The sequence below is a fragment of the Furipterus horrens genome, unplaced genomic scaffold (assembly GCF_987537825.1).
Source record: "Furipterus horrens unplaced genomic scaffold, mFurHor1.1.pri manual_scaffold_4, whole genome shotgun sequence".
NCBI lineage: Eukaryota > Metazoa > Chordata > Mammalia > Chiroptera > Furipteridae > Furipterus > Furipterus horrens.
Window position 1 is genome coordinate 82,401,524 of NW_028327174.1, and position 24,383 is coordinate 82,425,906.

At 35.3% G+C, this 24,383-nt stretch overlaps 1 protein-coding gene across 1 annotated transcript; it reads left to right on the forward strand.

Annotated features, from left to right (window-relative positions):
• Positions 1 to 3,835: 3,835 nt before the first annotated feature.
• ALX1 (ALX homeobox 1) lies at positions 3,836 to 24,383 on the forward strand. Its single transcript, XM_090275672.1, has 4 exons — positions 3,836 to 4,061; positions 6,883 to 7,187; positions 10,166 to 10,294; positions 23,835 to 24,383. Exons 1-4 carry the CDS (start codon positions 3,836 to 3,838, stop codon positions 24,153 to 24,155), a joined length of 981 nt encoding a protein of 326 aa, XP_090131798.1. The 3' UTR covers positions 24,156 to 24,383.

The window sequence follows — 24,383 nt, forward strand, 5'->3', positions numbered from 1 at the left end:
TCCACTGTGTTAGCATCTGATGGTGCCAGGGAAATGAAGAGAAAACAGTGTTTCCAAGAGGTGGAGACTTGAATCTGCAATAGGTCTTATTAACTCTCACCCCTTTGCTTCTTGGCCTCTGCACATTCCTTCACTGCACTTCATTCCCATCAAGGACTTGTGAAGAAACATCAATAGCTACACAGCATCCAGAGATCTGAGAGTGCTGGAATTTTAGGATGTCCAAAATTTTGTTAAGCTTTAAAAGAAATAGATGGCTCCCGACTCTATCCCTCTCCAACTCCCACTCTCTCTCACCACCTCTTACAAGTGTTGCCCATCGGTAAAGCAAAGGAGAAAAAGAGGCAGAACAGCTTTATGCTTAGTAGATTTCTTGATTGTCATGAAAGACGGGGAGCAGAATCCTGGGATTAGAACCCAGGTTCTCTTATGGAAGGAGATGGACAATACTCTTAGAGATGAATCAGAAAGTGGAGCAAAACAAGGAGTGGTAGCCTGAGGGTGATGGGCTGAGCCTGCTGAGATAAAATCACAATTAGAACCTCACTTAATGAACTGGGTCTTACTTGCCAGCTAATGGCTCCTGGGGCACTGACCAAGGTGACTGTTTGGAATTGGGGAGAGTTGAGGTAAAGAATGAGGATTAGGAGAAAGTTTTAAAAGCCTGATGGGGAGGAAAGAGTCATGTCATGCCAGTCTGGATTTAGTAGCTGAAAGTATTTATCAAAGTGTTATGGTCATTTTCCAAGAAGGTTGTAGTCAAAGCATCAGGCAGAAAAAGCCTAGGTATGTCTCAGGGAAGGTGAGACAGCATCTCATCTGATTTCTGCTCTCTTCTTCTGACTTCCAGAAATAATTTAATTTTTATTGTTTTAGCTAGTGTTATTTTAAGTTTATTATTATTGCACCTTTGGCTAGAGTTGTATCATTACCATAAACTCCATCTCAGCCTCTCAAAGACCATTAAATGAAGCTCTTGGCAACCAGAGACCCAGCTTCTTGCCAAAAACTGCAGATTAAGCATTTCTTATGGGAGTTTGCCATTAGCTGTTCTTCTGTTATAGGCACATGTGGTTACATGTCCCAAAACACACAGGATACTGTGTAATAGATTTGCATTTCCAGGAGGTTCCAGCGATGTTAAGTGGGGTTGGTGACACCTTGCACCCATCCCTCCAACTACCACCATCAAACGTGGGTCTGAGGTAAGGGGTGGAAAGGACTTACTATGCAGCTGTCCTCCTTGGCTTCCCTGTAGTTTCCTCTAGGATTATACAAGTATTCTAGAGCTTGTATCATATGTCTTTCATTTATAAGACACCAAATGTTTTTCAGGGAATTTAGGGCTCTTAAGATGCATATTTATAAACAAACTGACAGAGCTCCACGACATAACTAAGTTTATAGCTAGGAGTTGTTTGTATATGTCCTCAAGTCTGCAAGGCATTCTTGCTGCTGTGAGTTTTTAGGGGGGGGGGGAGGGGTCTGCTAAACCATCATTTCTGGTATCCTCCCCGTGTTTATTAGAGAAAGTCAGACTTTCAGAATATCTGAAGGCAGGGTACAGAGGGGGGATAGAGAATGAAAAAGCATGAACCTGCACAGGAGAGAGTAGATAAATCTACACTCAACTTTCTCGCAGGGGCGGCCCAGGAACCGGCTAGAAAATGCCCAGGAAGCGCATGGCTGCTTCTCCTTAAGCAAGGTCGGGGTGACCCAGCTTCTGCTGGGCTTTTTGGGGGCTGCCAGGCTTGGAGGTCTCAAGCCTCGATGCCATCTGGCTTTCTCCCGGAGCCAAGTCCCAGAAAGCTTTTTTTTTTTGCGCCCCCTTGAGATTTAACAGTTCGTTGTTGGTGCCGGATGCAGGGCTGGGGAGACTAATAATAATGATACAGCAAAAGCTACAAAATTACAGGGACACCGTCAACTCGCCAGAGCCTGACTGCGCTCAAGGACACTGAGCGCAGCGCCACATGAACTGAGTTTATGTCCCAGCTCGGGGGAAGCGACTCGGGAGAAGCGAGGATGCTGCTTCGGGCCACCAGGTCAGCTCCCACAAGGCCAACCTGGAGTTTTCCGGCCGGCCTGGCTTCTGCGGAGTGCCTGAGAGCAACTCTGGGGTGCGCAGCGCTCCGTGATTGCTCCTCCCCCGTTGCGGCCTGTCCTGGCCTCGAGGAGAGCCTGCCAGTGAGTCTTGGGTCAGCCAAGGCCCTGAACAGGGTGGACATTTTAGAACGCACCTGGATATCCGGATGCTCTCCATAGCTGGGCTTGGCCTGACCACCACTGGGCTTCCCGACGTGCCGAAGGTCGTGGCAAGGTTGCCAGGCTGGCCTGAGGAAACGCGACGGGCGCAGCGGGGCCTGTGGGAGAAACCCTGGAGCAGAGGCTTCTCTCGGAAGGTGCAAGCTGTAGTCTCCAACTTGTGGGAGCTTTTCACCAAATTTGCCAGTTTTAGAGGCCTGTTGCAAATAGCTGCCTTTTTGTGCCCAAGGCCCTTAACGCATTCCGCTGCGGTGCCGCGTGCTCCTCGGAAGCCTGAGTCAGTCCAGAGCCACACAGGGATCTTTCAGCCCCCGCAGTGCCGCCGCCCTCGCACGGCCGCCAGCTCCCGACCCTCCTCTCCATCCCCTCGGGCGGGAACGGAGGCCGGGACCTGCCGGCTCCTGGGACACCGCCTCGCTCCGGCGCCCAGTCCGGCGCTCATCCCTCACTCCCTGCACGCGCGTTTTAAAGTAACTCCACCTCATTTCTTTAAGAGTAGAAATAATAGTGTTTAAAAAGCAACACTAAAGGCCGTCCTCTTGAACAAACACCTTCGTGTAAGGAGCCTCCCTCTGGTCTATACTGAGGACCCTTTAGAGGCACTTTTGCTATCAAGTTTTCTTAAAATAATCTGTATCTAATGATAAAATTATGGACCAAGAGGAGGGCTGGAAAGGAAGGTGTAGAAATAGGATGGCATTGGTATAACGGTTTCCATGCTTCTTGCTCGGTTTCCTTCTCCCACCCAACGCCACCGAGTCCCCCCGCCGCCGCATTCCTGCAAGAAAGGAAAGGCCACGGGCTCCAAGGCTCCCAGAGCCTCGGGTCGCCGAGCTCCTCCGGGTTAGAAGCAGAAGCGGCCCCTCTACCACTGCCATACCAGTTAATAGCTGCCAAGGTATCTGGCTTCTTGGGCTCCGGATTAATGTGGATCTTCCACATAAACGATTTACGGGTGAAATAAAAGCCCTTTAGAGCAATACTTCCTTTCAAGTTCTTAAGATGCCTCTAAATCTTCCTGGTAGTGAGTGACCAGAGTGGGGGCGGGGGGCGGAAGGGGGGGGCAGGAGGGCAGGGAGGGCGCAGAGAGTGGGGAGTGCAGGGTTAACTGCTTTGCGATCTCACCAAGCTCTTCCGAAATGCCAGTCCCCTGTCGCTGCGACAATGTTTCTGGGTGTCGGGGCCTCGTCCTTCCTGGCATTTGTCTGAAATGGAGCTGTCTGTCTAACCTAGGCCTGGACGCGCCCTGCCCGGGGAAGTGGGGGAAGGTGGGGTAGGGTGGGGGCGGAGGGGGGCCCGGGGTGGAGTTAGTCGCCTGCCTATTTTCATATTCATTAGAACTGGGAGGTTGCCCGGGGAGCCCAGCTGAGTTTCAAGATATAAAAGCAACTTCGGGTGCCCCCTTTCCAGCCGGGACGTATTAAAGGGCTGGGAGCGGGGCAGCTCCAGGCGCCGCGGCGCTCGCTTCCCCTTCCCTCCTCTCGGCCCTCCCTCCTCCCGCCCACCCTCGCCCTCCCCCAGTGCTCTCCAGCCTCTGCGCCCCCGGAGCCGCGCGACAGCTACCAGGAGAATGGAGTTTCTGAGCGAGAAGTTTGCCTTGAAGAGCCCGCCGAGTAAAAACAGTGACTTTTACATGGGTGCGGGAGGTGCGCTGGAGCATGTGATGCAGACGCTGGACAACGAGTCCTTCTACAGCAAAGCGTCGCCGGGCAAATGCGTGCAGGCCTTCGGACCCCTGGCCCGCGCCGAGCATCACGTGCGCCTGGACAGGACCTCGCCCTGTCAGGACAGCAGCGGTGAGTCGCCAGCTCCAGCCCGAGTCGCGGGAGCCCGTCTCCAAATCCGAAGTGCGGGGCGCCCCGGGGACAGGCAGGCAGGGAGGAAGGACGGGAAGAAAGAAAGGGGGCGCCAGGAGCCGAAGTCCGGAGGGAGGCAGACGCGTAGTGCCCGCTTGAGGAAGCGGGCTTTGGCTACCGGCGACTTCGGAGCCCAAAGGGAGGATTCGGCCCCGGGCTGCCTCCCGCGGTTCCCTTTCGGCTGTTCAGTCTAGTCCCCCACGGTCCCGGCGTCCCAGCATCCAGCATCCAGGCGTAAACTGATAGGGCGGTAAATAAAGCGTAATTGAGTCAAGACAGGGCGCTTCCTCTGCGAGCTCGTTGCGCTGCCCCCGGCAGCAGGAGCTGAAATCGATCACAGCTCGTTAGAAGACGTCACTGTCGTCACGACTAAGAAAGCCCTGAACTCCTTTGGATGAAAAACCTTTAAAAAGTTTTTTTTTTCCAAGACGTAGCGATATGTTTCTTTGTGAAGTTGGAGGGTGGATACATGAGCTTTGTGTGAATTTGTGATTTCTTCGTCTTTGGGTTTGCAATACAACACATAAATTTTGAACACCAGTCACTTTAAATAGATAGCTTCGGGCAAAGGATCCCCAGTATATTCAGTCACTCCGGAATTCTACATTGTCTATTTTTCTGACTCCACAGTAAAAGTCACTTCAGAAGACTTTCGGAATGCTTCTGGGTGAAATCTTCAACTTTGAATGGCCAAGTATCTCAAAGTCAAAATGTTATCAAAACAAACCATCTTTTCTATCTTGTAACCCAATATAAACCTATTTTTTTTTCCAGATCGCGACAGCTAAAGCAAGTTTACAATTTCAAGAGGACTTGTCCTTATCATTGTATATATTCCACAGTTAAGCTGTAAGGAGTGGGTTACTTTAAAATAACAAACGAATTAAGTGTGAAATATTTACAACAAGCCTCCTGCCCCCTATTTTAACGGAGGTTGAAAATCTGGCAAGGCACTGGCTCATAGGAGCTCATTTTCTAAATACTATTTTATACATAGTAAGCTGAAAACATATCTCATGTATTTTATTTATTTTATTCAACGTTACGAGTTACTTTTGATTTGCACTGTTAAACCAAAAATAAAGACGAAAACGATAGAAAAAATCAGTGAAATTGTTTCAGTCATTTAGAAAGATGCAGCAATTAACTTTTATCTTTAATACACTATATGTCTGTCTTTGTGCATATATTTTTAGATTGCAGTATCTTCAGATTTTTGAAATTCTTAGGTGCATACGTAAAGTTATGTGACTGGACAGGACTTTTCTTTTCTTTCCTTTTTTTTTTTTTTTTTTTTGATTCTGTAATGCCCTGTGTTGACTGCTGGGTAGAACTCAATCGTAATATTTTAACGTGTCGGGAATTCAAAATAAGAAAAGAAATAGGTGGTTTTTGATACTTTACCAACTTTTAAATAAACATCGCCGGAGTAGGACTAATTCCAATATGAAAGAAGTAAGATGAACCTAGGCAGCAGTCCGCTAAATTTTGGAGTTCCTGTCTTTCTCCTGAGACGCCCTTAGTTTCGAGAACTGCTTCCCCTCCCCCTATCCCTAATTACCGAAGTTCCCCCATTTAACTGTGCCCACGGAGACAAAACCATATTGTTAATCAGTGGTGGCTCTTCTTTATATTTAGGTTTATATCACATCTTGCACAAAAACTCCTCATCGTGTCAGTTATCTAGGTACTAAGTTCAATATTTACATAACGATTAAAGCAGTTGTAAAAATACGTGATGATAGATCATTTAAAAACAGACAAAAAGGAAAAAAGTATGACAGCTCATTGGCAATTATTGTTCTGGCTGGGTTGACTTCTTTTTTAATGCCTCTCATTTCATTATGTATATTAATTACGTGTATGTGTGGGGGTGGCACTACATGATATATTTTTGTTTTATATCATACCCCAAGCATGCAATCAGATTTGGAGGAAATCATTGAAATTAAAACATCCACAAACAGAATTCCAGATAATATTTATTGTAATCTTTTAATAGGTGTTTTCATTTTTGTGCTTTACTAGAGGGGGAAAAATAAAGCTTTCTGTGTTAAAACATATTTCATAAGAATAAATATGATATTTAAAAAGAACTGCAAATAAGTTTTTTAGCTAAAGAAGTCTATTTGTCTTCTTTTCTATAGGAAACACTTTGGAAACAGATGCAAAATTAATTTTTAAAGTTATATAACTTTTTGAAAAAATTTAATGCAGATATGAACATACAATTGAAATATTAAAAGTATTAAAAATATAGTGGGAAAAATACCATATTGTAAATCTATAGGTTTTGTGTGGAGAGGGAAGATAACTTTTGGAAAGAGTTTGGATTTGGGTTTACAGATATTATTTAAAATTGAAATTCTTTCTTGAGCCATGTAAGTAGATTAATTTTATCTTCACTGAATAAATATATGACTTACAATAAATTTGGTTCAGTTTTCAAAAAATATGCTCACATATGTTTTTCTGATCTAGAGATTCTTTTAATTTGACTGCCTTAATTTAATTTTAATTATGTGTACAAATATTGCATTGGCCCTGTAGAACTGTGAGGTTTGGCAAATTAGATAAGATTCATGTAAATAGTTTTAAATGGCCTTAAACCTGTCTAAAGTAGATTAATAATTGATTAATTAACACTGGCACAACAAATCATTAGTAGACTGCTTTTCTGATGCTCTAAATTACTTCAATTTAATTCCTTCCTCAAAATGCTTCAGAATGCTGAAAACTATTGTTTTCTTCCTGGGTACAGTGAACTATGGGATCACTAAAGTAGAAGGACAGCCTCTTCACACCGAATTAAACAGAGCTATGGACAACTGTAACAGTCTCCGGATGTCTCCTGTGAAAGGGATTCAAGAGAAGGGAGAACTGGATGAACTTGGGGATAAATGTGACAGCAATGTATCCAGCAGTAAGAAGCGGAGACACCGAACCACCTTCACCAGCTTGCAGCTGGAGGAGCTGGAGAAGGTCTTTCAGAAAACCCATTATCCAGATGTATACGTCAGAGAACAGCTTGCTCTAAGGACAGAGCTCACTGAGGCTAGGGTCCAGGTAGGAGCCATATGAAGGCCTGTGTGGGTGGGGTCGGGGGGTGGGAAGACAGTTTTAGAATAATTCAGTAGTTCCATTTTGCCATAAAGGAACTATTTGAAGATGTAGAACAATGTAATGTATACATGTAGATCTACTAAAATTACTTCTTACATGCAAAGAATTTAACAATAACATAACATGAAACAAACAAAAAAATATTTGAGTTATTATATAGGCATAAAAACCATTGATGATTTTAAAAGAACAGAATATCTTAACATAGCTCTGATTTCAAAAATTAATTTTAAAGGGCAAAAACAGAATCATAGTTATCTATTTAATAATGCATGTATTTTATTTTGTTTTTCTATTTTATCAGCTATTGAGTTTTTTAAAGGTTATATACCAGATATTGGTAAGTGTTATTTTTTTTTTTAATAGTGGCCTCTAAATCTATAATATCATTGAAGTTAAGGTAATAGTAAAATGAAGAAAAAATGAAACAATCTCACAAATCCCCAATTGTTATGTATATTAAATCTATTTTTACTGTACATAATTAAAGATCCTACAACTCATTTACAATTTTCTAACCTTAGTAGTTGCCAGTGGTGTCATTCCATTTTCATATTTTAACTCTAGATAACTTATATGGTTTTGCAGAGGTGATAGGAATAATGATCTTAATGATATATACTCAAGTATATTTATAAGTTTTATTCAAATTATAAAATTGTATGATTAAATATACTAAATTTTTAATAATTTGAAAAGGAAAAATTATAGGGTAAAATTCCACCTCATAAGCTTACTTTATTTTTATTAGAGTTGATATTCTTACACTACATATTATTAGGTTCTAAATAACAGTAATTCAGGGGAATGATCTTTTTCTTTGGCATGTCTTCATTACTCTATATAGGAAACTATTGAATTTTGCAGTTCTCATATACTACTATAATAGAGAAATGAATGAAAGTGAAAATTTTTGATCTTAGTGGAGTAACGGTATTTCTTCTGAAGATTAAGCCATTGGAAAGGCCTTCACATCATTAAACATAACATCTGGTGGTGCAGGAATAATAAGCAGCAGGTTTTTTCTTTAGTTGTGTAGGCAAATGGTTACTTTATCTTAGTTCAGGAAGTAAATATATAGAAAGTGTATGCTAATGAAAAATTTTAGAATTGTCAAGTGTTACCATGAGCCCTGCATGTGTTCTTTTTTGTCTTGTATTCATATGTTTAAATTGGTTATGCTTGTAACCATACAGAAATATGTTTGCTTAGAGTCATCAGCTGTGCAAAATGCATGTTTTCCCCCTTAACATTTCATCAAGTCTCGATTAATTTTTGTCTAAGAGCATGCACAGAGAGCCAACCTGAACCTAATTTACTCAGGTTATTTTCTTTCCTGCTTTTCACATCAGAGTGGTAATTGGCATCCATTTTAAGGAGATTGTCAAGGTCTTTTTCTCAATGAAAAAAAACTTCAGTACTAAATTTCCTTAGTATGCCCTCGGTGCCTGTCTGTGGAAACAGCAAGGAAATATGCTTTGTTTGGTTAGGTTGTTTGTGTTGTCTTGAGCCTGGGCATAATGGATAATACACATTGCCAGCAGTTTTCTAAGTAACCATACCGAATAGGTTGCTCTCTTTCCCTTGTTTTAAGTAATGAAAATTCCTCAAAGTGCCATCTTAAATTTGCAATATATGCTTCCATATTAAACTGAGTATTAGTATGTTTCTGTAACTGTGATTACAATTAAATTTGGAAAAGAGTAAACATTTTTGAGTAATTTTAACAAAAGTCTTTTTACAATTTGCATTTCTATATTTGATTTCCAGCTTCTTGCCTAAATATTATATATTTTTAACATAGTTCTCTAAAGTCTAAAGAGCTTCTTGGAAGCTGCTTTTGTAATGACTGCTCAAAAATTTCAATTTATACATATTGAAGGTAATTTTTTGTATCTTCCTTTAATGTATTAAAATATTAAAGTGAAGATCCTGGAGAGCTATAAGTATGACTAAGTGAATATTTAGCACTCTGTGGAAGATAGTTGTTATGATAAATATTATTAGTAGTAATTAGAGAAATTAGAATAAGAACATGGTGACCCTGTAGAGGCCCCATTCACTCATAGGCTTTCTTCACACTTCGTTATATCTCTTCTATTTTTTAAAAATTATTTATATTACCTGTAAGTCTTTTAAATTGGAGAAATGATTTTGAAGATGGATGAGTATTTTTCTATACAGGGAGATAAGTGTTATGAGTGCTATAATTTGTGTAATAAGCACATTGTATATTTTAAACCTGTAATTCAACTTCAGATGATTCCATTTTACCTTTTGTCTTTATCATGCTCAGTATTATATGTAATCTTAATATTATCTGTTTCTAAATAATCATGATATTTCATTGATGCTATATGTTTTAGGTATAATCTTTATATTTAAATTTTTCTAAGGGTGTCTGAGCAGGATTACAACCAAGAAGAGTGTTCACTTTGTGAAATGCTTTAAGGATCATTGTTCTGACAGACCCAGATACAGTATTCATTTGGTTATAAATTGGCTGGGTTAATGTTATGTGCATAATCCCAAACTAAAAGTCATGAATATCTTTCAGACTTGCAGCATTCTCTGAGAGAAGGAGTATCTATGATAATTTGTAGATGTACAGAGTCTTCAAGATCATATAATCTAATTTCTTTTTATTTTTCATAAATGATAAAACAGAGGCTCAGGTGTATTAAATAAATGTTTTGAAAGTATCTTGTCTCTTTATATTAATTTATACTGTCTCAGGGACATACCACTTATATAAAGGGAAAATAGAAAGTATAAAATTTGTGGATCCATTTCTGATAAAGAGATTTCTTGTATTAGTAATTTTATTGACCTGATTTACCTTTATAATTTGAAGTCTTTTAACATCCCATTTGTGTTATCAAGTATTCTTTAGCTAAAATTCTACTTCTTTAAAAAATTAGGTTTGGTTTCAAAATCGAAGGGCCAAGTGGAGGAAAAGAGAACGCTATGGCCAAATACAACAAGCTAAAAGCCATTTTGCTGCCACCTATGATATATCAGTTTTGCCCAGGACTGACAGCTATCCACAGGTATGGTAAACTGCATGGGAATACTGATCAAGAAAAATGGAGGTGGTGTCTATAATCTTAAGAGGGTTAGTATAGGCTTTATTATATCTGATAGTTAGGAATGAACATTTTAAACTCCAGAAGACTTTTTTCATGTTTGTTAGACTTTAATTTTACTGAAGTATTGATTTTGTTATTATTTTCTTTCAGAGACATTCTTTTAAAAGTATTTCAGGCTCTCTTCCTTGTTATACACTGCAACAACTGAAGTAGCATCATTCAATACTATATGTCTATCAATTACTCTACATTTTAATCATTCACAATTACTTCCCTTGTTAACTTTTAAAAATATATTAAATATTGTTGGGCATGCTGTCTCTGTGGCCAATGTTTTATGACTTATCCATACATAACCTAGGGTCAAATGTAGTCTATAAAACCTTAATTCCACTTAAAAATATCTTTTTCTATGTTGTCGTTTCAGCTTGGAAATTTCTCATTGTTTGAAGGGAACATTTAGCCCTTTCTTTCTTAAAATGTATATAGAATTAGTACTGGTTATATTTTAAAATATTTATCATGTTTCAAGACACATCCTTTTATACTGGGAACTCTCGTTTCAAAGAATAGAAATTATATTTTCTTCTAATTTTTCCTTTTAATTTAAAGATTTTTCTTTTTAATACTTTCTAATGCACATAAATAAAATATATTTTTTGTCTTTTTAAATGAGTACTACTTGTTTCTAATACTGAATTATTTGAACTGTTTTTGGTATAAGAGTAGGAACATATATTATAAGGAACAAGCCATCTGCTACTTAATTCCTCATTGTTCAATGCTATGCATTGTAAGAGACCATTCTGATAACAAATATGTAACATCTATGTGGGTGGAACACCTTGACAGTCCAGTAACCAAATCCTCACAGCCCCAGACTTGAGGTATCCATTTTCTTCAACTATAAATTCGTACTCAGTCACTGTGAATTCAGTCCTTTATTTTTGTTCTATTTTTGGTTTCTGGTGCTTTTCTGACCCTTAAAAACATATCTTGAGACCTTCGCTCCTCCAGATAAATTCACCAAATTTATTCTTGTAATAGTAAATGTAAACAGAAGCCTTACAGATCACCTTATTCGAATTCATTTTAGAAGTTAGGACATCAGACCCAGTTCAGTTAAAGAATTGATCTGGGAACACACAATTCCTTAAAGGACAGTCTGCGAAGGGCTGCATGGCTCAGCCTTGCCACAGCAGTTTGCTAGAAGACCAAACCTTAGGGGTACCTTTGGAATAAATGCTGTACCTGCCTTCAGTAAAATTTTGTTTTTCTTTAAAAAGTTTACCTTAAAGTAGTTTCCTTATTTTTCCTCCTGTTTAAAAGCATGAATATATTCCTAGTTACTTATTATCATAGGGCTAATGAAATTTTACTCACCAAATATTTTTCAATGTCTTAAGTGAGTTCTAAACAGTGTTAGGAGGCTGTTTCCCCTCCAAGCTATAAGCTTCACGAGATCAGGCACTGAAATATTTTCCTAGCAGTTAACTGGACTAGAGCCATTACTATTTTAGGCTCTGTTCTAAGGAGGCTATTTATATTAACTCATTTAATCCTCACAGCAGCCTTTTGCGGTATATGTTATTAATTATCCCCATGTTTCATATGAGGAAACTGAGGTACAGTATTTATTCGCTTTTGCTGGTGGTGAAGCCTGGATTTGACCAGAGGCACTTGAGCTACCACGTGCAAGATTGTAACCCTCAGTACAGACTGTCCAAGCAAATATGCTTAAATAATTGAATGATTGACAAATTAATACTGCAGGACCATACAGCTGAACTTGCATTATTCGAGCCAGCAGTTCAGTTCAGGGCAGAACAGAATGTGCTCACAACCAGAGAAATAACAATAAAAATAATGGGCATAGCATATACATTATATAATTTTGAACTAGTTGACTATGATGACTTTAGAAATATTGTCATAAATTATGAACTCTTTATAAACACTCTGATAAGTTGATCCTGCAACACTTAGTTATATCTTTTTTTGCACCTTGTTATTTCATTCTTCATTCCTTTTCTTGTAAACCCCATTTCTGCCTATTATTTACTTCTCTGTTTCTTACTGTTGGCTGCATTATCTCCAGCTCCTCATTCTTCTTCAGTACAGCATAAAACATGGGTACCAGTATGGGGCACCAATTAATATAACTTAATATACTCTGACTAGTTGTCCTTTTTACTAGGATTATCTTGCCATTGTGTTACTGTACCAGATAGCTTTAGATATTAACAATTAGCAGAACAAGGTGACCTAGCAGCTCAAACAGGAAAGGAAGTGATACAAATTATACATTTGACGGTCTTCTTCACTCCAGCAAAGGGCTAATTTAAAATTTGCCCTCACAAATCATGGGAATTTTGCACTAATTCTTCCTGTGGCTTCTCTGTAATTTATGTACATTGGTTATATCGACTCATAATTTAAGCATGGAAGCACACAGATCATATATTGAAGTTATTTTGACAGTGCAATTTCTCAACAAAAACAAAAATCAATACTATAAAATCCACAGTGCATTTCTATATTGATAAGTCATTTAATGTTTGGTTGCCACAGACTCTGAAATCAAATGTATTAGTTACAATAATTGGAAACTAGAAAATGTTGGAGGAAGGACAGAAATAAAGAATTAGCTATTTGACAGGAAAGCATAAGCATCTCAGAGATACCTGAAAATCATCGATGGTTTAGAGAATGATCTCCTCAAGTCTGCTTAGTTTGGATAATAATTTTACTTAGCATAAAGGTATCTATATATAACATATAATAGGTTTACTTGTGAATAGTAATTAATATTTTCTAAAATGTTCTACATACTTTCTTTCCACTGGCTTTCATTGCACTACAGCAACAACAGCCATAACAGTAAAAATAATAATTACCAGTTGAGGACTTATTTTAAGCCAGGCTTTCTTCTTATAGCCATGAACTCATTGAATTAGAGCCCAGGATTTCTGAGTTCAGGAGTACAGGGTACTTGATGTAACATTATCTTTGTAGTGTATCACTCAGCAATTAAATAGTTAAATTTTGACTCTAAAACTTTGAATTACTTGGGAAAGCAAAAACGCTTTCATTTTAAAGTTTATAAAGTAACGATATAAAGCATTTAAAAATGTAGACACTTTTAGACGTTTCAGGTATAATAAGAAAGTGAGTGATGTGATGTCAGTAGTAAATACTTGGAGATAGTACTGAAAAATAGTATTTTTTAAAAGCCCTTTATTTTAGTTCACGGTATCAGTTGCCATTCAACAACATTATGATTTAGGTAAACTAAAACTACTTGATGTTCTCCAAAAGATGTTTTAAAAACCTGTCTCATTTTTTGTGCTAAATCTGTTCCCTCTATCTGGAATTCCCTTCACCTCAACTAAGCCCCTTTTTCTCCATGAAACCTCTGCTCAATCCTACGTAATCATCAGCATGTCACTTTCTTCACCACAGTGTTGTGGTGAGCTGTATACAACGTCTGCCACCCAGTTTACTGTATAAAGTATTTAAAAATATGACTCAATTCTTACCTTTGTATCACAACAGTACTAATCAAATTATACAGGGGTGGACAAAAGAAGCTTTACAAATGTAATACAAATAAGTAATACAATAACTTATAAATAATAATTAACTCACAACTGTAAACCTACTTTTGCCAACCCTTGTATATACACTGAATAGATGTGAAGAAAGTACTGATTCACTTTAGTATTTATTCAGGAGTACCCTATAAACATAAAATTAATTTTTAATGAAAGAGTTGATTTCTGAATCTCTGCTATTAACCAGCTTTGTGATCTTAAGCAATTAACTTTTCCTTTTTGATCCTCGGTTTCCTCCTCTGCTAAAATGGACAGACTAGAAAGATTTTGCAGAACTCTTTTTTTTTTTCTCCTAAAGTTATTTGCATTTTATCCAATAAATAGTGTGTGTGTGGTACTTTTTTGTGCATGGGCGGTTACAAAAATGATCCAAACAAAATCTCTTGCTTTGTGGACAGATTACAAACTAGGAGATATTTGTACCAAATTCTGCAAACACTTCTTGATGCAAACTAGACCCAGTAAACTAAAACGACCTTTGCCTTTTATTTGAAAAAGCAAGAAAACATCTACCAACATCAGATTCTAATTTGTTTTTAATTTATTAAAACCAAAGCATTATTAAAACAATTATTTTGGTGAATGAAATATTTTGTTAAGGTATAAAAATATCTGGAAGAATGTAACCAGCCATGATTCTTACAAGCAACTCTAATTTCATGCCCTTAGATTTGCTTTGGTTACCTACCTGTGCATTACCTTGATCATTTACTAGCTGGGTAACTTGATAAATTTCTTTACTTCCTTAATCTTCAGACTCTTTATTTTGTAAATGGAGGTATTGTTAGTGCTAGAGCTTTTCGTGCTGATGATGAGCATCATTATGGTAAAGCTTTTTTCTCTTATTGAGAGTATTAAGTTGATTTCCAAACAGCCTGCTCAGCTAAATCCTGAGACTTGAGGAGGGCCAGGTGTTAATGGATGACTATGTGCCTCATAGTCAGAGAGTAGGGAGTTCAAATGCTGCCTATGCCACTAAATAGGTTTTAGACTTTTGGCAAATGAATTAACTTCTAGGAATGTTTCTCCTTTTTTATTAAATTGAATAAAAGTTCATATGATGTTTGTGAGAATTAAACAAAATTATGCATGCAAATTACTTAGGACATTGCCTGGTACATGATGAGTGTTCAATAAATAGTAACCATCCTCTAACAGCAATTAGTCTTTTTTTCCCCTACAACAGAGAGGTATCTAAGTGTCTCGGACTTTCACTTATGTTGTAGCAGTAAATTAATTCAATCTGTGAGTAAATCTACTATTTAGGGATCTAGGGAAAACCCAAATTCAGATAATATGTTTTCTTCTTTAAATTAAGATAACCAAGTGTGGTAACTTTAGGAAAGTTTGAGTATATTCTTTATCTGCCAAAATTATTTCCTCATGAAAAAAATATTTTTATCCATGATTTCAAACAAGGGGTTGAAATTTTTCTACCAAAATTTTTAATGAGTTTTTACTTAGTACATAGTGAGAATCATAACTAAATCTATGCTTACCAAATTATAAATGGACTTGCACAGTATCTTGGTTTATTTGTTTAATTGATTATTTTATAAATATATGCCACTTGGAGTTTGAACATACCAAGAGTTGGATTCTAGTTATTGACAATTTGTTATAATTTTGGTAATTTAAAACACAAGTTAAGGTTGTATAACATTTCTAGTTTAACAAATTCTAATTCAAACATTGTAAATATGCAATTTCAAAAGGAATTAATAAGGTAACAATATAGCAATTGTGAAGATATTATTCATCCTATCCCTCTTCTAGCACCAGTTTCTATACTAATCTTAAAGTTTACATTTACTTAAGCTAATTAAGAAATTCAGAACTTGTCTCCTTGAACAACTGTGGTGTAGCAATTTGGCATCTGGAGTGGTTTTTACCTTTAGAGAAAATCTCACCATTTTATCACTGTTACTTCTAGTTTCCCAAATATTTAAAATAAAAAATAACCCAAACATTTTTGAAAAATAATAATATAGCTATACTTATTGTATTATGTAACGAATTTTCTCATATCTATGAAATAGCCAAAGTGATGGTCATACAGTGAAACTTCCTTTATGATGAATGGAAGGACAAAAATGTTAGCATCATTAGATCCACAGGTCATATTGATATTGTACAATTTATCACTGCTTGAAAGCACAAATATTTAAAAGCATACCAGGAATATGATATGATAATTATTATTACTCAAATAAATATGGTTTTTATAACTGATAAAATTGTTGATTTAATTAAATGTTTTAAATATATGCAAGTGTTATATAAATATGTATAACATTTCATACATATATATTAAAAGTAAATTATGTGTAGCATGAGGGAGATTTTATCAATATCAATTAGCTGAAGGTGCAGCTGGACACAATTTGTGAAAAATTTTTATTTTGTTGAAAACACATACACTATAGAGAGATAAAGAATATGCAAACATGCTTCAAAGGAATTAAAGTGCATTAATGTTTTAGATCACGAAGATACTTATTTTTTTGATGTAATATGCAAATTTACTGTGATTTAATGACTTACACAGTATTTATAACTAGCTAATTTTGTTTTTTGCTTTTAATAGGAGACTACTGTTAAAACATTGAATTTAACTGAATCTGTCATAGGTATTTTATATATTTAAAATTTATTTTTTATTTTTTTCAATTACAGTTTACATACAATATTATTTAGTATTAGTTACAGGTGTACAGTATTTTCTATTTTAAGAAGAAAGAGTAAATAAAAAAGTTGAGTAGATTACCAAAATGAATAATAAGAAAAAATGTAAAAATAAGTAATTGAAGAGTGCCAATATTTCTTATACATATTAAAACTACCTTACAGGGGAATAGAGGAAAACTGGGGGGAAATTAATCCATCGAAGCCTGGGAAGTCTGTGAGGACAGACTTGTGGGTTAAAACTTGCAGTTCACACTATTATTGTTAGTGAGTAACAATAAGGTTAATGAGCCTTATGAAAAACTTTATTACAGAATTTTATCTGTGCCATATTTATTAAGCCTCATGTTTCTGTGGGTTTTTTTTTTAATTCTAAATCATGGAGAATTGAAGCAGAAAAAAAATCTGCATAAACTCACAGTTGAGTTAAAAATCACAAAAATAAAATTCCAACTTTATTGTTAACACAAATGCAAGATGACTATAATTTATAACTTTACTCAGAATTTTAAAAATAAATTCAAAGTTTATGTTTGATACCAAGTGGTCATTTCTAAGATTATAAACATTCCATGCAAATGAAAGTATCTGTCTATTTGACTTATATTTTATCAACTCAAAGGAAACACTTTATATTTTAATCTTTGTTTCTTTGTGTGAACTTAGTTTTAATATGGAAATTGTGTCATTAAAAATGAATCAGGCACTGATAAATCAACAACAGCTACCATGTATGTATTAAAATACTTGAAAAAGAAGGTGAAAAATAATTTGAGAATACTTTATATAACTATTACTGGATAATAACAAAATAACAAATGCTAGTGCTATGATTTTATGTGCTCTTTAAGTGAGGTGATCTAAAAAGTTTCATTTTAAGTAATGTAAGGTACAATTTTCTATACATTTTAAAATTATAATTACTGTAAAATTTACAAACACACCCAATACTAAAGGAAAAGAAAACAGTGTCTTTAATATTTCTTATATCTTTAACTTGGAGCATATTTTAAATATTACTTGAATAATACAAAATTTAAACAAATTTATATAATATAATTCTGAAAATTTCCAGACATTAACATTTCTTATGAAACTTGGTGCCTTTATTTTTGCACTAGTAAGAGATATATGTATTCTTCTCATATAACTGTTATGTCTAACAATGTTTTATTTTAAATGGAAAAGGCATTCTTTCTTGTTCTAAGTCTCTGTACATACTTATAAGATGCAATTTTATTTTAAAAATCAAAGTAGCAATCAATATATATATGTGATCCTTTTCAGATGAATTAATTTCTAATCACTAGCTTAATATTATATGTTTAGAAGATATATTTTTGGATTTTTGTAAAGGTAAATTATTTCAAAAAATTTTATATATTTAACTTTTTTTGGTAAATTACATTTAATAAGTAGTCACTGATGAAAATACATCCATATTTCTATCTCAGGTAGTACATAACGATGCTCAATTGATCTTTTCACTGTGAATTATTTCAGTTGGGATTTTTTTCCTGGTTGGACAAAGCTTTGGTTTGTGTTATTCACTGGGAGCAAACTCTCTTTTTAGTAAACCACTTAATTCTTTCTCCTTGCCAGCAACCTACTGATGTAGTGACTAGAAAAGTTAACAGGACCCTAAAGTTAGTCAACAGCTAAAAATATCTGCAAGTTACAAAGCATGTGATTCTTATTAATATTTTACCACCCTACATTTTAAAAGTAGGGATAGGCTAGTAAAGAAGGCAAATGGTCTCTTAGAAAATTAAACTGCTTTTGTAAAAAGTGATGTTTACATTTTTTATAGAGACTATATAAAAATTTGGTAAATTATGTAGTGATAATGTGGTAATAAATCTAATGTTTTGAATAATATGCATAATAGTCAATAAATGTAATCATTCGGTAAAGATGAAAAACCAAAATCAAATTTTGGGTCTGAATGCAATAGCTATTGCTATAATATCATCACAAACACCTTTTTGTGAATCCCTGATTTCTGTCTTTTTAAATCAACCTTTAACAGGGAAGCATGTGAACATATGATGTGAGAGCAGTGTGTGTAGTAGCATGATGTGTGTATGTGTTGTTTGTGTATGTGTGTATATGTGAGTATTGGCTATATATAGAGAAAGATTAGGGTTAAATAAAATTATTTCACTAAATAAATATTACTTAATTGGTTTTAAAGGTGCTTAAAAACAAAGGAATGGTTATTACTCATATATTTCTATGTTTATACGTATCTCTATTAAATCCAGATTAAATTCCATAGGCCAGTGCCTTCTGTATTGCACTAACTTTAATATACAGAATACATGATGCTGTCATGAAACTATTTTATTTTTTTATGCATTATACTACTTTAAAACTAAGGCAAGAAACTAGCAAACTTACGTTTCTATCAAGAGGTTTTAAAAAAGTGTGAAAAACTAATCACAAATAAAATTAGCAAATATATTTGAAATATACACTACATTTAACTTACTAAAGTTTTCTTTGTAGTCTTGGTCATACAAAAAATATATATTAAATTTCTAGGTAAAGGTAATTTCCATACTTATGATTTACCATATTACTCCAATTCATGGCAAATATATATTCACTGTGAAGAACTCTTAATGTGTGTAATTTACATATATATACCTTCTCTTTCCTATCTACAGCTTTTAATTTCTTAGAATAAAAATGAATGTTAAATGAATTTGATTTTAGTTTGGAAAGAATCAGACAAAAACTAACTTTCCTCCAAAATTCAAAGTCATGGAATAATTAAGTGTTAACTTTTTATTTAAGAAAACATTAAGGGGCAAATAAATGTTCAAAGTGAAATGTAGAAATCCGTGGAACTTCCATTCATGCTAATGGGAGGCAATTGACTAAGTTCCCTGGATGGTGCTTTGAACATACCCTTAGAACTTTTAAAAACGTTGCAAAGCACATTAAAACATGGAATGTTTTTAGATTCTCTACTGCTTTTAAACACAAAGAAGAAGAAGTGTAAAAGCAGGCAGCCTCTTTTTTTTCAGTGCCCATGAAAGAAGGACTTTTAAATAACAGCGTTCCTGCTTGTAAAGCCTTTCACAGAAAAATCCCAAAATTTATTTGGTGCTGGGCACTGTCCTTGTAGGTGTCTGTGAAATAGTCCAAAATAGTAGCAATCTTATATAGAAAAAGTATACATTCTTTTATTCTAAAATTTAACAGAAAATATATTTCTTTTAATGAGTCAGGGAGTGAGATTTTTGCATGGCTTCTCTTTTGACACAGTTTTAGACAATATGACTTGTAGACCTAGCACATAGTTTTAGAAGGATCACTTATATAAGAATACAATTGGTGGAGGCATGGAAGAAATGTAGAATGAGTCCACCTTGACAACAAATTTAGTAAACCACAAGATCAAACAATTTTATTGTTAAATCAAATATTGCCTTTAAATATTAACAGAAGTTGATAATCTGCAACAATGATGATACCTGCCAGGTTTCTCCTACAGTGTTGAGGTGACATGTAGAATAAGACATCCTGTTGTCAGTGCTGGATGTTGATAAGAGTGAAGTGAAGGGTGCTGACCCCCTCTGGCACATATGAGGACTGTGAATGGAACGAGCGGTCTGGAAAGCATGCATATGAGGAACGCTTAAAGAAGAGAGACTTGCAAGTGTGTAATAACTGCCTAGCCTAGGATCCTTAAAGATTTCCACATGTGAGAAAGATGTTACTTATTCTGCATCATTTTAAAGAAAAGAAATAGAAGGGATAGGCAGAAGAATACAATATTTCTCTTTTTACACAGCTCTCCAAAAAAGAATGGGATACTTTCCTTAAACAGGTGAACTTCTTGTCAGCAGCAGTGAACATAATTGAAAGTGTAGGAGAGGTTTTTGCATGTGGAAGGAAGCTGGAGTTTAACAGTGTTTCCTAATTCCTGATGATTTTCAGAATTTCATGTGTGTATTATTATCATGGCTATTATGTTAATTTAGATCCCTTGAGCCACACTCCATGCTTAATGAACCAGAATCTCTTAAGAAGATGTATCTATGATGGAGATTAAGTATTTAATAGAAAAACAAAACTACCCAGGGAAATATAGTCAGCAATGTCTAGGCATGTCATTTTCATGATTTTTGTTAAGGTAATAAATGTGGTATGGTGATCCTAGAGTTCTAATTATAAAACAAAATTCAGATACATTAGTATACGTTGTTCACAAAATTTTGATTACATCTGTAAGATGGATCGATCCAAATGTCATATTCTTAGAGATTTTCCAATCACTTAATAAATTTGAATTAAGGACATAGTATGTGTGGTGTTAGGCCTGAGGACAAACAGTTTGAGCAATCACTGGGGATTTTGCTTTCAGAGAGTGGAGCCTAAGAACCCCCATGATGTTAGGATTATGAATAAGTAAATAAGCAATTTTAACAATTTTTATATCATTGTAATATTTCTTAAGTTTCCTGCATTTAAGTTTGATCAACCATTGAAATTATGCAATCTTGAGTAAGATTCTAAAGTACTGTGTGCTATAGTGGATTAGAAGTCTTCATTAAGTATTTAATACAATGCCTGACACATGGTAATTAATTGATAATTATAAGCTCTCATAAGCCCATTTTGATTGTCATCTGGATGCTTCATCCAGAGGAATGAATGCTTTAGAGGAAGGAAAACCTTAATTTCACTGGGGATATTATTGTTTGTGACTTACATATAACTTTTGATATAAAAACCAACTAGATCCCTAAAGTCAAATGAAGACATGCCAGAAATTAAAAAATGAAAGCAACACATGGAGGATGTGAGAGGAGATAGAGATCTTGGAAACAGAACATATCAGTAAAAATTTGTGACAATATTGCTACCCATGCAAATGTATGGGTATCTTCCAAAGTCTAAGGTATTGCTGCAGTAACTTGCTTTACCAATCTGTTTTGTTCAAAAAACATTTCTATATGTTAGAAATTCTTTCACCACAAATAACACATTTAATTTGCCTAATCATGTCCAGATAAGAAGTTTTGATCAAAATAAAAACATTTTCCCATGTCTTGGAAACTGGATAATTTCTTTTCTACTTATAAGTAGGTTAATGTTAATTCTTTTAAGGAGAAAATACTTTCTTAGTTTATATTCATAGATTACCTTCCTTATTTTCCCTTTTTACCTAGTTGGTAAATATATTTCTGTGCATTTAGAATATGAGTAGATGCTTTTAATAATAAATTCTAAATACTATGTATAAATCGAGGAATCCTTCAACTAACAAAAATTAAATAATTTTTCTCAACCACTAGTTTGCCTTTCACTTATTTTTTCAAAAATAAGCAAGTTCACTTTCATTTCCTGAAAGCCCTTTTGTCAGACATGTGACTGTGGTTTTTTCAGCGTAGCACAATGTTTGATTGAATGGCAGAGGAAAATCACCCAAATCAAGTTAGAAGAACGAGTTTGACAGAGTAATGGCATCAACAGCCCCTCCTGTTGGTTTGAGATGCATAACTCAGCAGACACTGCCACCAATCATTGTATATTTTGGCTAAAGTGGGATACATAGAGTGAGCCAAGATTAAAACAACATAGACCATCATGATTTAAGGATTAATAAAATATGCATGCCATTATATATTTATAGATATATCTCATAGACTTAACATGTTTAAAGCAGCTTATAAATTATTAATATAAAGAACTATTATTAAAATAACACCCAAATGAACACCTTGCTAATTGCTGAAGCCCCACCTAAGAGATAAAATTAGATGTTCAAATTTTCTCTTATGTTTTGAAACTGGTTAAGTGGTTCTTCCTTAAGTGACAGAGTAACATCTCTACCAGTGTGATCCAAAAGAGTCACTAACATATTTTCTACTTTAAATTGGAAATAAGTTGTTTTTAAAAGTACAGTTTAAGTGTGGGTGTTGTAAGGCACACCAAAGGCCATTTGCAGTCAACTGGAATCTATGTGTAAAATAAATATTGGAAAACATAATTGGTATAAGTGTTGAAATGATTAATAATTCTATTGTAATTATCATGATTTTTAAAAAGCCAGATGCAATAAATAAATAGATGTATTGCTGCTGTGTTCCACTTCAAATTTATTGTAACAGTATTGCAAAAGGCACACAGTTTTTAACTGTCATCTTCTAAAGCGTCATTTCTCTGCCATGCTATACCAGGCAACATTTTTCTTTCTCTTTTTTCAGCTCCTGCCATTTGTCATGATTTTCTCTGTGCTTCTCAGTAATGCATGCAATCATTGTTTCTATCCTTGTTTAAGTATCTGGTCTAAGATAATTTCTATTTAAAATTTGTATTATACAAATTCTACTTAGGGTTTTATTACATGCTAATAACTTTAGAGATGTTTGTGTTTTTTGGTAATGTTGCACTAATTGTTTTCTGAAGAGATTTAATGCTATGAAATGTGAATTTCTTGGGCACAAATGATAACCCGTTTTCAGTCTTATATATGATGTTTGTTATGTAATACTTATATTATACTCATATTTTTGCTAATGTTTGAATACTTGTTTCAATTGCTTCCATTATTTTGGAAGCAAAATTATAAAAATCTAAATTTGTTTTACATGTCATACTTCTTTTGCAACTTCACTATATCATATATATCATAGGATAAATGTTTAATATATATTTAGTTCTCATCTTCACAGAGCTATGTATTAGAGATGATAGGAAATAAAAGCAATTAAAGGGCATACGTACATTTTCCAAAATGAGTTTGATCAAAAATATCTGCAGAGCAAACAGCCTATGTCAGCAATGGTTTCCAACAAAAGCTGCCACACCGAGTCCAACTGCAGAACTTAGAAAAATGAAATTGTGTCATCTGTTTAGAAATATGAAAACTATATTTAAACTTAAAACCGTCTTTTAAACCGCTTTTCTAAGCACATGAATTGGTCATGGATCATGACTAAATCTTCCAGATTTCATTTTAAAAATTATGACTATAAAAAGAGATTGACGTGTTTTGAGAGTATTTTATGTGGTTCAGCATGTGGGTTTTTCAAATAATTATTTTTCAGCAATCGCTTTACAAACTCAGAATGTAATTATAGACCACCCAACAGGAGCAAACAATGAATAGTTTAAAAATTTAGTAAATGCAGTGTAACAAAAGTGAGAATGCGTAAATGTAATATTTGTTGTTTTATGTATTCCAGATTCAGAACAATTTGTGGGCAGGAAACGCAAGTGGGGGTTCTGTGGTCACTTCATGCATGGTACCACGTGACACTTCCTCCTGCATGACACCTTATTCTCACTCGCCTCGGACAGATTCCAGTTACACGGGGTTTTCAAACCACCAGAACCAGTTCAGCCATGTGCCCCTCAACAATTTCTTCACTGACTCTCTTCTTACGGGGGCTACCAATGGACATGCATTTGAAACAAAGCCAGAGTTTGAAAGGAGGTCTTCCAGTATCGCAGTCCTTCGAATGAAAGCCAAGGAGCACACTGCCAATATTTCATGGGCCATGTAACATACAGTACTCTTATTTTTCTGTAAATGGAAAAGTAAAACATTCTTATTTCTCATATTTAAAGGATACCACAATAAGCTGCTGTGTGTGGAATTGCTAACGGTCAGGATATACAGTGAGACCAGCTTAAATGAATAGTTGTTATTATTTAACATTAAAATCTAAGAATGAACCTCTGAAGACTAAATAGGTTTACCATGCACCAGTCTCCACAAACTCTGTTTTAGT